Raw genomic sequence first — 16,359 nt, forward strand, 5'->3', positions numbered from 1 at the left:
ATAAAAAAAAGAATATATTTCATATGAGTGCTTCAAATGGATTTGAAGTAGGCAATAATATTTTGAGTATGCAGCCTCCGAAAAGCATCTTACATTCATTAAAGTATACCCGTTTTTTGCGGCTAACCTCGTTTACACAGAGCTAACATGAGTGTGAGACCGTGCTAAGCAGACGAGTAAAACATCACACGGCTGCCACTCCGTGACAGCACACGCCATTCTGAGGTAGCTTTGAGCCATTTTTATGTGAGCGCGTGTCAAACCTCACGGCAGCATAACTCAAACTCACCCGCTGGAGCAAACCAGGAAAAGGGAAAATGAACGAGAGATCAAAGCCAAAGCCTCGCTCTCCCCCCCTCACTCTTTCCTCCTCCTCTCTATCACTCCTTAACCTCGATTCCAAACCACAGAGTGCTCTGCTATATCTTCTATCTTCTAAGTACACAAAGGGCAGCAATAACACCCGGATACTGTCCGATGATCCACTATCCTTATTGCTTGCTTGTGTTTTTTACTCTTGCTGTTTGTCTTGTGTTTTGTACTTTCTTTTTTAAATGTATGCGCAGTACACTGCTTTGAGTTTGGGAAAAGCCCTTCACAAATGAATATAATAATGATTATGATTATGATGATGATGATTATTAGTATTATGTATACTATACAAACATTGTTGTTTCAGGATATATCCAGCAGTTTAAATGGACAGCAGATGCAGTCACCACACACTGCGGACTGAAGCACGTGCAGCACTGACTCACTTGTGAGGCACTCATTTGAGTGCCAGTTTCTACATTTCCACTAGGATGTCACAGTTAATTTACCTTGAAGCACTAAAAACAATCGATTTTACTGGTGCTCAAAACAGCCACTGCCGAAAAACAAGTGGTTTCAAATTGCTTTTTGTTAGGAAATGCGGAATCACACGACGGCTGAATTTCTCATTTGTACTTGAGAGTGGTTAGGTTGTTAACACAGTCAAGACGTGAAGTAAATATAATAATGCGCATTTGAACTAGTTATTTTGTTTCTTTTGAAAACTGTTGACTTAGTGGATAAAAGGTCATAGCTTGAATTTCTAACTGGCAGCGTGTTTGTTTCCACAAGGAAAGTCAAGATAAAAGCTACAGGGAAGAAAGTACGGCATGAGAGCAACTCCATCCTGGAGCAACTTAAGCAAGTCTCTAGAGAATGGGGCGAATGAGTATCTCTCATGGACGACAGCCTAACAGCCAGCTTGTGGGCACTTGGCACGTCGGTGGGAGTTGCTAATGCGTTGGAAACCGGATGGACCTTGGTCAACTTCAACTCACTCTATTCCTGGTGGGAGGAAACCAGTTATCTCCAGTCTCATCAGAGTCATGGTCATAGTTAATGCCGTTGACATAGCAAACCAACCTGCGCAGAATACTTTTACTGACTGACCTATTCAAGAGCCCAGCAGATCCCGGTGCATACCCACCAGATATCCTTTTCATTTCATGTGTTTGAATCCGCATTTATATGGAGCATAAGTTTTCCAAATTTAATATACAGTATGCATAAAGGCAAATACCCAATATGCTACAAGCCAGCTAAAGTAAGGAGGATCGAATAGGTGCTCTACAACCAGGACAGATATATTACACAAGACTCCTTACCCGGAGTCAAACAACGTCTTCCTCAGGTTTTTGACTCTGATAAATACGTCTTTTGAGACATCAGTCTCACATTAAACAGAGTGCATTTATCTGAGCCTACTGTGCTCCACCATCTCTTATTTCGGGCTATTCCTTGTGAAGTTGTCCAGGTAAGGAGTGTCGGTTAATATACAGCAAATCGGGTGTTTCTGGGATGTCATTTTGCGAAATATCAAGAAATGAATTGTCACTGACAGAAGGATGTTAATGAACAGGTCAAATGCTGAAGGCGATGCGTGTTAGGCCTCGGGCAGTACCGTTCGGTGGTTTTCCCCTATTACATCAGAATACTGCAGACCAAAGTGTTCTTGGGCACTCTGAAGCGCAGTTCAAGTGTTATTCTCCACACATATAAATGCCAGCACTGCGGTGACTGCAGGAGAGCCGCGGACACCTCAGAATCTAAATTAAGCCCCCCGTTTGATGCCTCTTTATTTTATCTGTTTCACGAGGCACTCTCCTCTCTCGTTTTCCCAGGAATTCATGAGGTTTCTTATCTCTCTCTGCGTCGCCTCTTTGTCTCACTCTCGCGAGTCTGCGAGGACTGTAGTCGACGTCGTCTCTCCCGCGCGCTTTACCTTTGATTGCTGCCTTTGCCCGCATCTCTGCTCTGGGCTTAGCTTTCTCCTCTGCCTTCGCTGCCTTCTTCGCCTTCTCTACTTTCCTTTCAGGCTTTGCCAGCTTCTTCTCCGGTTCTTCTTTCACAAGTTTTGACTTCCTTATCGCTGTTGATACACACAAGCCAATGCTAATGAATGGCAAGCGCCAACTGTTTCGTAGTCTTGGAGTTGATATACATTGTTATATACGTATACATGTCAACACTCTGACTGTTTATGTGATGTATTTGCTGTATTATATTTATGTAACACAGAACCAATTTTGAAGATATTTTCCAATATAAAAACCAAAGTGGAAGGGGAAAAGTCAAAGGTCACACATGTAAAATATATTTGGTTATTCACAAAAACCAAAAATACACTCAGTGAGCACTTTATTAGGTATTTATTAGACATATTTTTTTATTGCTCTTCTGCTGCTATAGCCTATCCACTTAGAGGTTTTGACGTGTTGTGTGTTCAGAGATGCTCTTCTGCATACCACTGCTGTAATGTGTGGTCATTTGCGTTGCTGTCGCCTTCCTGTCAGCTTTGGCCAGTCTGACCCTTCTCCTCTGACCTCTCTCATTAACAAAGCATTTTTGCCTGCAGAACTGCTGCTCACTGGATGTTTTTTGTTTTTCACACCATTCTCTGCAAAATCTAGAGACTGTTGTGCATGAAAATCCCAGGAGATCAGCAATTTCTGAGATACGCAAACCACCCTGTCTGGCACCAACAGACACAGTCAAAGTCACTTTGATCACATTTCTTCCCAATTCTGACATTTGGTCTGAAAAACAGGTGAACCTCCTGACCACTGCATGCTTTTAGTGGTCACTGAGTGTATTTTATGTGTGTTAATAACAACATTTACCCTTTTCAGGTTCTTTCTTTTCTGGTTCTCTTGCTTTTTTCTCTGGTTTTTCTTTAGCTGGTTTTATGGCTGAAATGGAGTAACAAGAGTCAATGCCACTGGAAAACGTTATATAAGCTGTGTATATTGTAAACTAACATTAATACACTGTAACGTCACAGGTAAAGGCGTTTTAAGAATTAAAGTTCACACAAACTGCAAGGGAAAAAGTGAGACAGATAAAAATATATTTTAGTGATTCAGAATAGCACATTATATTATGTTGATAATTGGCAATACTTACCCTTTTCGGGTTCTTTCTTTTCAACTCTTGCTTTTTTCTCTGGTTTTTCTTTAGCTGGTTTAATGGCTGCAATAGAGGGAAGAGAGTCAAAACCCCTGGGAAGTAGCAAAGTATATACAGTATACTGTTATAACATTAAAACACTGTCATGGTTGATTTCCCATGTAAAGATGTTTTAGGCATTACTGTTAATACTATATTGAATATTGAAGATCTCCATGAGCATAAAAAGCGACATCAAAGGGAATAAGTCGAATAAATTAAATATATTTGGCCATTCACAATAGTAGGCCCACTTTATTTGTGTTGATAAATGACAATCTTTACCTTTTTCTGGTTCTTTCTTTTCAACCCTTATTTTTTTCTCTGCCTTCTCTTTGGGAGGTTCAATGGCTGAAATAAAGGGGCAAGAGCCAAAGTCACTGGAAAATGTTACATATACTGTGCAGTATATACAGTATACTTTAAATATTAAAACATTGTCATGGTTGATGTCCCATGTAAAGAGGTTTCAGGCATTACAGTTCATACTATTTTGAATATCTTCATGATTCATACAAAACAAAATGAAAGGGAAAATGTCAAACATACAAAAGAATTCTGTGATTCAGAATAGCATATATTGCATTTATAAGTGGTATGTACCTTTTTCAGGTTCTTTCTTTTCAACTCTTGCTTTTTTCTCTGGTTTTTCTTTGGGGGGTTCAATGGCTGAAATAGAGGGAAGAGAGTCAAAACCACCAGCAAACATTATATATACTACATATACTATAAACATTAAAACACTGTAACGGTTGATTTCCCATCAGTTTTAGGGAATATAGTTTATACTATTTCAAATTTGCCGGTTTTCATTAATATAATAAGTAAAGGTAAGGGGAAAAGGTTGTACAGATAAAATATATTTGGTGATTCACAATAGTACCTTATATTTATTGATAACTGCCATCACGTACTGTACCTTTTTCAGGTTCTTTCTTTTCAACTCTTGCTATTTTCTCTGGTTTTTCTGTGGGAGGTTCAATAGCTGAAATAGATGGAAGAGAGTCAAAACCACAGGAAAAACATACTGTATATACTGCATATAGTGTAAATATGAAAATACTGCAATGGTTGATTTCCAATATTTTGGGGACTACAGTTATCTACTACAGCACACTGTAAGATTCTACATATTGTTTCAAATCTGATAATTTTCATGAATGTAAACAGGGAAAATGGGAATGGGAAATGGAAAAATTGGAACAGAAAAAGTATTATGTGAGACACAATAGTACATTATATTGTATTGATAACTGGCAACATTGACCTTTTTCAGGCTCTTGTGTTTCCTCTATGGCTTTTTCCTCTGGTTTTTCTTCAGGAGGCTGAGTGACTTTAAGAGGTTCAATGGCTGTAATAGAAGGAGGAGAGTTAAAGCCACTGAAAACCCTATTGTGGAGTATTGTATAGGATCAGCATGTATGACATATTAAACACATCTATCAAATGAATGGCATGAAGCGCAAGACATACAGTTCTTAAAGACACAGCGTTTTCAGTAGGTCTCTGGCCTGGTCTTTCTTTACAGTGTAAATTGTATGTTTATGTATGAATAGTGTGGTCATGGTGCACACAAAAATGGGTTTGACATTCAGAACTTGACAACGTTTAATTATTCTTTGAACTCTGTACAATACATAGACACTGTTCTTTGGAAACATGATTAAACTTTTAAGATTCTTACCTATATGCTCTGTGGGGGAAAAAAAGAAAGAATGATAATTAGAATCGTTTTTGAGTATTTGAAGCTCATATGATTTACTTACATCTTCTATGAGAGAAGAAAACAACCTGCAGGTCACAATAAACACATTTAAACTAACCTGAAAATTAACATTTCAAATACCAATGAGAGTGAGATATCGGATACAAAATATCAATATAATTATGATAGTGTATGAATCAAAACTAGCATTAGAATATTTAGAAATCCATTGCTACACTAATTTGCCATTTTATGAGCAATATGAGAAAATATTGAACTCATAACAATAATTTATAATAAACTACAAGACACAAAAAAAATACCCATAAAATCCAGTAAGTAACCACCTTAATAATTTCACAATACTGATTATTTTCTGCTGAGTGAAAAAAATTTGTGTAAATATTGACCAAGGAATCAAATTCACTCGCCATGTTGTTTAGCAATATTAGTGCGCTAACTACAAATTAAACTACTATACTACAAACTACTAGCATCACCCATTAGTACTATGAAAACCATTAGTAAAAGCAACTACCAAGAAATAACACGTGTAAATCTATTAACAAAATGACAGAAACTGCAACAAGAAGAATTAACATTTGAAAACAAATGTAATATACCTTCCACCAGCGCCACATTTCTATAATCACTTTCACAACAGATATATACACTGAATACACAACAAACTGTATATTTGTCTTAAAGAAAAAAAAGCACATAAAGAATATCACATAACAAATAAAAATAATGCCACTGTCTTGAACAATATAACTTTGTCAACCAACATAATACCAGTGTAGTCCAGTAAAACCACGTTTTTACAAGTATAATATGTTCATGACTGTCAGACCATACACAAGTTTCTCCAGTTAAGCAATGCCCAAACATCTATGTACATACTGTACATTAAAAGTATACACCAAAATATGCACAGTAGTATCTTATTCTTCGGAGAATTTACAACCATCTTCAGCCAGAAATAATGTATTAGACATTGATAGGATTGATATGAGTATTATACACCATACACAGAAATGACACGGTTTAGTCATTAGCATTATTTCTTATGATACAGTCCAAATATCTATCCTTGGTTGACCCATGTGGAGTCTTGCACAGTCACTGCACACATGGCAGCTGACTCTGCAGCCTCCTTGAAGAACAGATACCCCCACAACTTACCTTGCTCGACCTGGCTGTCTGACAGTGCTATAATGAAGCATTTGGAGAGGGAAGTACCCATGTGCAGTTAACCAGGCTTCATCTTATTCCGGCAATATCGATTCCCAGGACTGCTGCATTTCAACCCCGACAATAAAAAACCCTGTACATGCAGGAATCCTAGATACCTCCAGATACTTGTCATCCATAACCCCTATGTTCACTGTAATTCACAGTTCATTTGTATTGAAGAAGGTTAAACCATTAAGTAATTGTGGGCATATAACACTGCTTGTTTTGACTAATGCACACTGTCAAATGTAAGAGGGTACAGGGATATGTGGTTGGTCATCCATAACATCACTAAATGTGATTTCTATTGTACAGATTAGTGTAGACTTCACTGCAGTACTAAATAGATTTAATGCTCAAATAACCATGTCTCATCATATCACCCGAGATAAAAGGTGTCATTTAATTGGAAAACTAAAGTAACAAAAATCACAGTAGATTATGATTTGTCTGTTTGAGAGTGACATGTTGTTAATACAGTTTTTAGATGAAGAAACTCATGAGACACTACTTCTGAACAAAATGTAATCTTGTTATCATGGCAACCATCATTTACTTTGTTTATTGTATCACTAGATTTCTTTGGATTCTGGAACAAAATCATATGCACTGATTTATGTATACACAGTATAAAGGAAATGTCTATAAAGAAGATGAACATGAAAGGTTTATGTGTAGTGTACAAATGCAGTCCAGTCCTTAAAATCTACAGGAAAAGTGTCTTCAAAGCAAAATAATAATTTCCATTTTAGAAAAAATTACCAAATGAAAAGATGTGCAATGGAGATATTACAACAATACGGTTACATGGCTTTCATTATTTTCCAATATAGTGCATTAAAGTAGTTTAATTTGATTTAAAATACAAGATTTAATTCCAGGTTTTCCTGGTTCCTGGATTAGTGTTTATATTAGTCTTATACGATTAGATTTCAATAATATAAACCTAATTGTTGATCAGCCACACACTAAATTAGCCTGTTTTACCAGACTAATGTAATTTCATGCTAAATCATTAATGTTAATAGTCATATTACAGGAATATGTTACTGGTGTGTTCTACTGATGGACTTGTACTAGCTACTCAAATAGAAGAACTCCTATGCACAATCACTCCTCTAAAGACATTTGCACATGACTACCTTCAATATATGTTTATACACTATTACCATAACAGCCTGACATATCGCATAATCTATTTTAAATTATGCAATAAATTATAAATTATAGTAGCAACTGTGCATTTCAAAATGAAGGAATTTAAATACTAAAAATAGTAATACCTTTCATATGCTGTTCATGTAGACCGTCATCTTTTTCTTGAACGATTGCCTCCAAGGTGTGACCCATAACTTGGCATGTGCACACCGGAATGGTTTCAGCTTTCATCCACTCCTCTTTGATTAAATCAGCGTTTGCATCCGAAGCCTGCTTTTTGACTTCATCACTATCATCGCTATCATCATCTACTGTGTCCTTATCCTTGTTATCCTCTTTACTGCCCAGATCTTTATCATCTTTTTCACCTGCCTGGGGAACTGGGCTCTGTTCCTGCAGCTGGTCCACAGGTTTTTCTTCAACTGCCCTCTGCACATCATCAGCTTCCTCCTTTTCACCCTCAGTGATGTCAGCAGTTTTTACATCACCAAGTGCATCAACTTGGTCATCCTCATCTTTCTCTTTCTCCTCACCATCTACCTCCTGAGTTTCAACTAGTGGGATTTTATCTTCAGCTTCCTTTTCTCCTTCCTGATCCTTGTCCTCATCGCCTTCCTCCACATCATCAGCCTGAGACATAGTAATAGTAATGCTATCTTTTATGATGTCAGCAGTGATGTCATCACCAGCTGTCGTATCTTGTTCTACCTCGACTGCCTCCTCTACTACTTCAACCTCATCTTTATCAACTACTTTTTGTGTGTCAATTTTCTCCACGAGATCCTTCTCAACTCCATCATCAGTTTTTTCTTCAAGATCATCACCTCTACTGTCATCAGCCTTTAACTGCTCACCATCATCCTGCTTAGCATCATCTTCTGTTTTTTTAGCAGCATCCACTTCTTCGATGGCACTCCCCTCTTTGACAGTGTCATCAGTCTCTTTCACAACCTCTTCATGATCTTTTGTGTCAATATCATCTGCTTTATCTTCTGTTTGATCAGAATCATCTTTTATTGTGGCATCAGTAGTGTCATCATCATCATCCTCATCCTGAGCAGCCACTTTGCCTTCATCTGTATCAGCAGTAACATCAGTGACATCACCTTTGTCATCATCACTGACATCATGTTTATCGTCATCGTCATCGCCAGCAGTGCTAGCTGTGTCTTTGTCATCATCATCAGCGACATCATCTTTGTCATCTTTACTGACATCATGCTCAACTTCCTCCTGAGCATCGCTATCAGGTTTGTCACCATCTTTGTCATCATCATCAGGCGCCTCAGCATCGCCGGTAGCATCAATGCTAACCTCATCTTTAGCATCTTCAGGTTGATCACCTTGTGTACTGACATCGTCACCTGAATCATCTTGATCGCTGTCTTTGTCATCAGAAAGATCTTTAGCTTCTTCAACAACAGCGTCATCTTTGGCATCAGGTGTTTCTGCACCCTCATCAGCTTCTTCCTCTGCGATGACATCACTGTCAACTTTATCCGTATCTACATCATCTTGAACTTCTTGTTCAATCACTGTGCTGTCATCAGCATTAGTAGCAACAGCAGCAGCATCTGTTACCTCTACTGCATCATCATCATCATCATCATCTTTTTCTTCCTCAGGGGCATCAGCACCAACTTTGTCATCAACTTCATCATCGCTAACTGTTTTGTCATCTGCCTCCTCTTTTTTATCATCAGTTTCACCACCCTGATCTATAACAATGTCATCATCATCATCATCATCATCATCAGCAGCAGCAGCAGCGGCAGCAACATCAGCAGCTTCACCACCCTCAAGAGCATCAGCATCATCAATATCATCATCATCCTCCACTGTGTCTTCATCAGCAGGTTCTTCAACACTGACCTCCTCTCCTTCACCATCATCTACAATGTCATCTTCATCATCTTCTTCCTGTTCATCAGCTTCCTCATCATCAGTTTCAATTGCAGCTGAATCACCCTCCTCCTCCTCTTCTCCTTCCACACCCTCCGCCCCCTCCTCCTCAAGAACATCTTCATCAACGGTGTCATGGTCATCTTCCTCCTCCTCTTCCACCCCCACCACCTCCTCCTCCTCCTCCTCCTCTTCCTTCTCCTCTACAACGTCATCTTCCTCCTCCTGATCACCCTCTTCACCAACCGGAGCCTGATCATCTGCCTGCTCCTCCTCCATCATTTCTGCAACTGCATCATCAAGCGTTGTTTTGTTTGTCTTAATATCATGCGTACACACCCGGGGAGGTGCAGAGCACGCAAGCTAAGAGCGTTGGTGCTCTAACCCCAAGAGTAAATGCTGTGTGAGAGTTCACACACATACGTTACCCGGTACAGCACAACTTTAACAGGTCAGCCCACCCATGCTGCTCGCACTTCACGGGTTGCTTTGTGAGTATCTCAGTAAGAACATGTTTCTGGACGTACTTTTCTTGGACTCATTCGTGAAAAGTAATTCCTGGGAATGCGTGCAACATGTTGAATATAAAACTGTGACGAACATGAGTTTCCATGCAGGACATTTATATAAAAACATACCCCACAGAGATTTGAAATCAGATTCATATGCACGCAGATGCATAGGTAAAGTAGAAACCAACGATAGTGTGAACAAGCTGACCAGTTAGATGGTTGCAAAGGAAAAGTGGTCAAGGCCAGTCAATCAGTCTGAGGGACAATGCCAAACACAGTGGTAGTGACAAGGGGGGCAGGTAGACCCATTTTGCATGGCGTCCATTTCTCACAGCTGACACTTTCCTGGTGAGGACACCTGTCATGCTTGGTATACATTGGAAAACCACAGGTTAGAGGTAGGGAATTACAACAAACCATCGGAACACACCACTGGAGTAGATACAAACCACAACCACTGAACCAAAACAAATAAACCAAACCAAATGAACAAAATATTACAAAATGCAGTTAATTCCTGACCATAAAGCAAACAAGTATGGCCGTTATAGCCTGAAATACTGTGATTGGTATGTAAGTTATTTGATAACATTGTTTATAACAAACTGATAAGATCAAATCTGAAAAAAACGGACTCTTTGAGCGGCACTTCTCTCTAAAATATTTTAATTGCTGAAAAGTGTTCATTAAATATTGCTATACAGGAAATCATTCAGTACTCATTAGATGACAGTGATGAATTCTAATAATGACTCACTATCCACATGCTGTACAGTACACTTTAGTTATTTTTAATTAAATGTAATAAGTACTTGAATATGAACTGATATAAATAAAGCAACTATGCTTTGTTTGTCTAAATATCCTAAGCAGTTGTGTATTTGTCATTCATTGAATTAGCCTTAACCTTATGTTGGCACTATAGTTACTGAATTAAAGATAAAAACAACATGCCTACATAACAGCAATACATAAACAAAAAAACAAAAAATGAAGTCACAATACCACTCAGCTATGTGACTGCATTTAGATCACGTTGCCATACCAAATGTACAAACTCTGTGTAAAATAATTCACAACAATTCTTTAACCACAAAATTAGCATTTTTGAATTGTGTGCAATGTGCCTTCATGCAGCAATAGATAATGAGACAAATATGCATATATCTTGATTAGCACTGTATGCATGATTATGCTGTCATGAAACAAATTGAACATCTAATCATGTGCATGCCCTTAATACCACATTACCAGGCAATCAATGACAGAAAGAGATCCATTCTTCATCAGTCAATCTGGTAGTGATAATGACCACACACTATTAAAGCATAATGCAAAATGCCACACATGGCCAAATGCATTTGTTATTAAATGCAATCTTATTTCCATACATGCTCTCATCCTTACAGTTAGGATCAAAGATTAGTGGCCACAAACCTGTCTCCCTGGGTGGTAGAAATTCTCCTAGAAGCGAAGGAAAACACATCTTATGAAGTAAAATAATAATAGTAATTTCATATGATGGTATGCAAATGAGGACATTTCTCATTATTATTAAATAGGCTTTCCTGAAATATATAAATTAATGCTAATTCATTTATACATTTGAACTATTAATGATAGTTAATGATAGTTATTACAAGTTATTACATGAGTACTTCAAAATGCATAGCTCAGTTGAGTAGCTGGTTATGTGACTAGCAATAGTACATTGAGTTGGTCAATGTGACTAGCAATAGCATACTGTAGCAAAGCATTTCAAAATATTTTGTTAGCACTGAAATAATGTAGTTGTGGTTATGGTTATGGTTATGCAAATGCAGATTAGCATATTTTATTAATCAATTATTATAATGAATAATAACATAACTAATAATTAATTTGATATTTTATAGACATTTTTGCAAATGTATTGATGGTGGATAAAAACATTGTACCTTCTGAGTCTTGCTCCTCCTCATCCTCCTCCTCCTCATCATCATCATCATAATAATAATAATCATCATAATCATCCTCTTCTTCATCTTCGTCATCTATATTTTGGAAGAGTTTCATTGTTTAATTTCTATCAAGATCCTTCAAGCTCACGCGTGTCAATATGACTAAATTGAAGGCATTATGTTGTCAAATTCTTCTTATTCTACACCAGCTAAATGCTGAAATTGTACATTTACTTATTTTTTATGTATCTGTCAATGACAATACACAGTTCTATGGGTGAGGAAATAGTCTGCATTTTAAATGGGATTTCACCCGATTCATGTTTGCATTAATATTCCTTTTCATAGTGAATGTCATTTGTGGGGGACGCATTAGGTGCAAAGGGCGCGGAAGTGTTTTAAATTCAGAACAGGTAGAGTCTTTTGTTGTGGTGTTGTGTTCAGCTTTTGAGTTCTTGAGTGCTCTTAATGCTTTGAAGCATCACACACTGCAATCACTAATAAATTGTTTCATTTTTTATAATGGTTTCTTTCTGCTTTGGGAAAAATACCATATTTAGAAACAGGTGCATGTACCTATTTTTCTTTTAAGAAATATTACAATTTAATGAACTTTAAAAGTAATGGCTTTAGGAAGCAATCAGGCCAAAACAAGAGTTACATTATTTTAAGTCAGACTAAAAATATAACATTTAAACAGACTGCTCCCCAGTACTGGTTTGATGGAGGGCTTAAAATGATCTGAAGGGCAATGGGTCAGTTATTGATTTTAATTCTTCTTGTCTTCTGTGCGCGATTGATATTAAAGACGAATGATATGGGAATTTGATAAGATCAGTATTTAACATTAGTCTGACCCCTCGGCTAATGTCAATGACATTTTACATAAAAACACGAATGCTAATTGCAACCAAACGTCTACGTTAAGCGCAGATGTCAATTTGAAGAAAAAATGTAGCATTGTATTTATCCATCCATCCATCCATCCATTATCTTAACCCACTTATCCTGAACAGGGTCGCAGGGGGGCTGGAGCCTATCCCAGCATACATTGGGCGAAAGGCAGGAATATACCCTGGACAGCTCGCCAGTCCATCGCAGGGCACACACACCATTCACTCATACACTCATACACTCACACACTCACACCTATGGGCAATTTAGACTCTCCAATCAGCCTAACCTGCATGTCTTTGGACTGTGGGAGGAAACCGGAGTACCCAGAGGAAACCCACGCAGACACCGGGAGAACATGCAAACTCTGCACAGAGAGGCCCCGGCCGACGGGGATTCGAACCCAGGACCTCCTTGCTGTGAGGCGGCAGTGCTATCCACTGCACCATCCGTGCCGCCTGCATTGTATTTATGTAATAAAATATTTCCCACTCTTATTAAGCAGAGCGCATTGTGGCTAAATAATTGCTGGATAGCTGTAAAGAGGAAAGAGTCTGGACAGCTTTGTTGTCAGTTCAACTGGTAAATATGATAAATGAAAAATATGAATGGGTTCAAATAACTATACTCAGGCTACTTTTTTCCACCATTAGCAACACATGTAATGCACTGCCTATCTGGCACATGCATATTGTGTCATCATATCAGCCATAATCTTAGTATCAGGCTGATACCAATAAATTAATTTCAATCTCACTGATATGAGACTAATATTATTGTGAATCGGTAATCAGTATGCATGTCTATCAAGATGAAAGGATGACTGGAAAAAGTAAATAATTTTTAAAAAATGTTAGAAGTGATAGCTTTCCACTACAAGGTTCATTAAAGTCCCCCTGTAGAGTTGTTGTTATCTTCTATTTTATCATGTTTTGTTTAATCCAAGATGTATCATTCTTCCGATTTAACAGAAAACGTTTAATTCGGCATTCGGCTTTTTTTCTAAACCTGAGCGATCCAGATGTGTGCCCGTGCCTTTCAAAGTTTGGTGCGGCTTGGCTCTAGCGGTAATCGCCATGGTTACGAGCGACATCATAGCAGCTGCCTATCATAATCAAAGCGGGCTGCGGGCTTGAGTGCTCATGAATATTCCTGAGCGCCGAGACAGGCAGAGGGGCCTTCATCAGATCTCCTCGGGTCCCATAATGCTACCCTTCAAAGGACACTGGAGGGCAAAGACATGCGTCGAGTAGAAGCAAACACAAGCTGTTTTATATGCAGCCGCCCTTCCCTTTCCTGTGGAAGTTTGAGTGGCCATGCTGCAATTTCAGTTTGTTAGCGGCGACGAAGCCCCGCTTCAACATATCTTCATTAGCACGCGGAAAATGCTACCCGAGGTACACCCAGGAACTGAACTACGAAGGAAGGCATGCGTTCGTTCTTTCCCCCCCGATGACGCTTTCTTCCTATTAACGGCCGCTTCTCTTCAAAGTACTTTGATTTACTGTTGTTTAAGAGCGGTAAAAGCGCGGGGGGGGGGGGGGGGGGGGATGAAAAGCACTGTAATACTGAGATTGCGGCAGTTTGCGTTTCCATTTCAAATGTGTTCAAATCATTATTATTTTTAAATAAATAAATAAGCACAAACCTTTTTTCCTCACTGCATGCGCCCGGCCACCTGGATCACAGGAGAAAACCAGTCAGTGTGATGAAAAAACCTGCAAAACAGGTCTGCTGAAACATTTATAATACTGAATAAATTATATATGCGGATTAGAGAGAGGGAGAAAGAGACAGAGGGATAGAGAGAGAGCAGAGAGAGAGAGAAGGGAGGGACAGAGAGAGGGACAGAGAGATGTCAGACCCCACTGAATATCTTGAGAGCAAAGTTTAAAAGCTATCTTGGTCAGGTGCAAATGTAACCACTAACAATGACCTCAAACATCTGCCCTGTGCAGATATATAACTCATTTAATTTAAAAAATGCACTTATTAGTGGACTGTCTGTACAAAAAGTTAAACATAGGACAAAGCATAAATATTTGTGCAGATGAAATTACAGGGTGTTATACAACTATCTCAAACGGTCTACATGGTGAAACAGTCATACATCATGCTATGAAACCTTGGTGAATAGATTTTTAATTATAAATGGATTGCAAATTGCTAATTTAGCCTGAAGCACCCATGGAACAATTTGTTCTGACAACTCTGCCTTTCTAAAAATAAACTCTCAACATTTTTTTCTATGAAATTAGCGCTCTGTTAGGAAACAATTAGATTTTTTTCCTGTTAAATGGTGAGAGAAAAAACTGTAATAGTGTTAGTATGTGTTATGTTTGGGATGGTATTTGGTGAGTGGATTCTTTTTTCACTAAATAATCACACTTATAGTTTCTCCTAAGTATAAATACATTCTTAAAAGCATATCCTCCAGAGGAAGGATTTCATACATACATATTTCACTCTTCACTGTGGATTTATATTCTTTATAACACAACACTCTACTACCATGGTGGATTGCTCAGGGTACAGTCTACAGTTTTTTTGGAGAACTATTGAGAATCTAAAGTGATTGAAGATGCCAATGTCCCTTCATCACCCTGTGTGTCATTAAAATCTCTCTCTCTCTCCCTCTCTCTCTCCCTCACTGTCACGCTGTCCTTGTTAACACAGATGGATTGTGATGAAGTTTACAGCCTTCTTGACCATCAGGCTGCTCCTACTGTGTGCTCACAGACAGAAAAGCCAGTCATCTTCTTCACAGGTACAGCCAGTGAAATGTCAGGAGGTTTGTCGATACCTTCTGGAACTTTCCGCGAGCTGTCCATTACATACTAACCACCAGAGGGGAAATTATACATTTGACAGCATGACAGGATCTGTTTAAACGAGGTAAATGTCAAATTTACTTAAACTTAATTAAAGTGAAGTGTTCCAAGCTTTAAAAATATTGGCAATTTTGACATTTTGAACATAGTAGTTCTACTTTAAAAGTCACAAGGAACTCCACTTCTGAGAAAATTACCTCTGGGGGCCAGGTTCACCAGCTATCCTTCAGTTTTATAAACTTCCCTAGCAACTAAATATTTACAGTAAGATCACATACGATATTACTGAATATATTATACAGTATGTAAGTCATATAGTATTTAAATTAACAGCAAACTTAGTCCTTTCTAAACTAAATATGTTTCAACTGAAATAAAACATTTAGCTTCGCTAAAATCCTGAAACCCGGTATTTGTGAGACAATATCCCTTGTGTCAAAAAGTCAAAAATGTATTTTTTGTGTATGCAAGCAGGTGAAAATTTCATGTTCAAATCATGCTGTTAAAGCTGTGATAAAATACATATTTTCCTCCATTTTGGAATCACTGTTTGTGCCACTGGAGACCCTGTTACGGAGGCAGAAGCCTGCGCATGCCTCCAATGCACTCTCCTGTGTGCCAGACACTATTTTTTACACTTAAGGCCACACATTAAGATGGCAGATATAGTGCCAATTGGAGGAGAGGATTATCTCTCATCGGTG

The 16,359-nt window shown here is 38.3% G+C and overlaps 1 protein-coding gene across 11 annotated transcripts in view; it reads right to left on the reverse strand.

Moving 5' to 3' along the window:
• The window catches only part of trdn (triadin), a 77,681-nt gene that overhangs the window by 44,684 nt on the left and 16,638 nt on the right, over nucleotides 1-16,359 (reverse strand). For all 11 annotated transcript variants that reach the window (XM_061243383.1, XM_061243384.1, XM_061243382.1 and 8 more), the window contains exons 4-12: nucleotides 14,473-14,502; nucleotides 11,428-11,454; nucleotides 4,745-4,828; nucleotides 4,397-4,462; nucleotides 4,081-4,146; nucleotides 3,763-3,828; nucleotides 3,436-3,501; nucleotides 3,153-3,221; nucleotides 2,255-2,401 (exon numbers count right to left, since the gene is read on the reverse strand). In XM_061243383.1, the coding sequence (XP_061099367.1) occupies nucleotides 2,255-2,401; nucleotides 3,153-3,221; nucleotides 3,436-3,501; nucleotides 3,763-3,828; nucleotides 4,081-4,146; nucleotides 4,397-4,462; nucleotides 4,745-4,828; nucleotides 11,428-11,454; nucleotides 14,473-14,502 (621 nt within the window). The remainder of the gene's footprint in view (nucleotides 1-2,254; nucleotides 2,402-3,152; nucleotides 3,222-3,435; nucleotides 3,502-3,762; nucleotides 3,829-4,080; nucleotides 4,147-4,396; nucleotides 4,463-4,744; nucleotides 4,829-11,427; nucleotides 11,455-14,472; nucleotides 14,503-16,359) is intronic.

This window comes from Conger conger, chromosome 5 (assembly GCF_963514075.1).
Source record: "Conger conger chromosome 5, fConCon1.1, whole genome shotgun sequence".
In the NCBI taxonomy this organism is placed as follows: domain Eukaryota; kingdom Metazoa; phylum Chordata; class Actinopteri; order Anguilliformes; family Congridae; genus Conger; species Conger conger.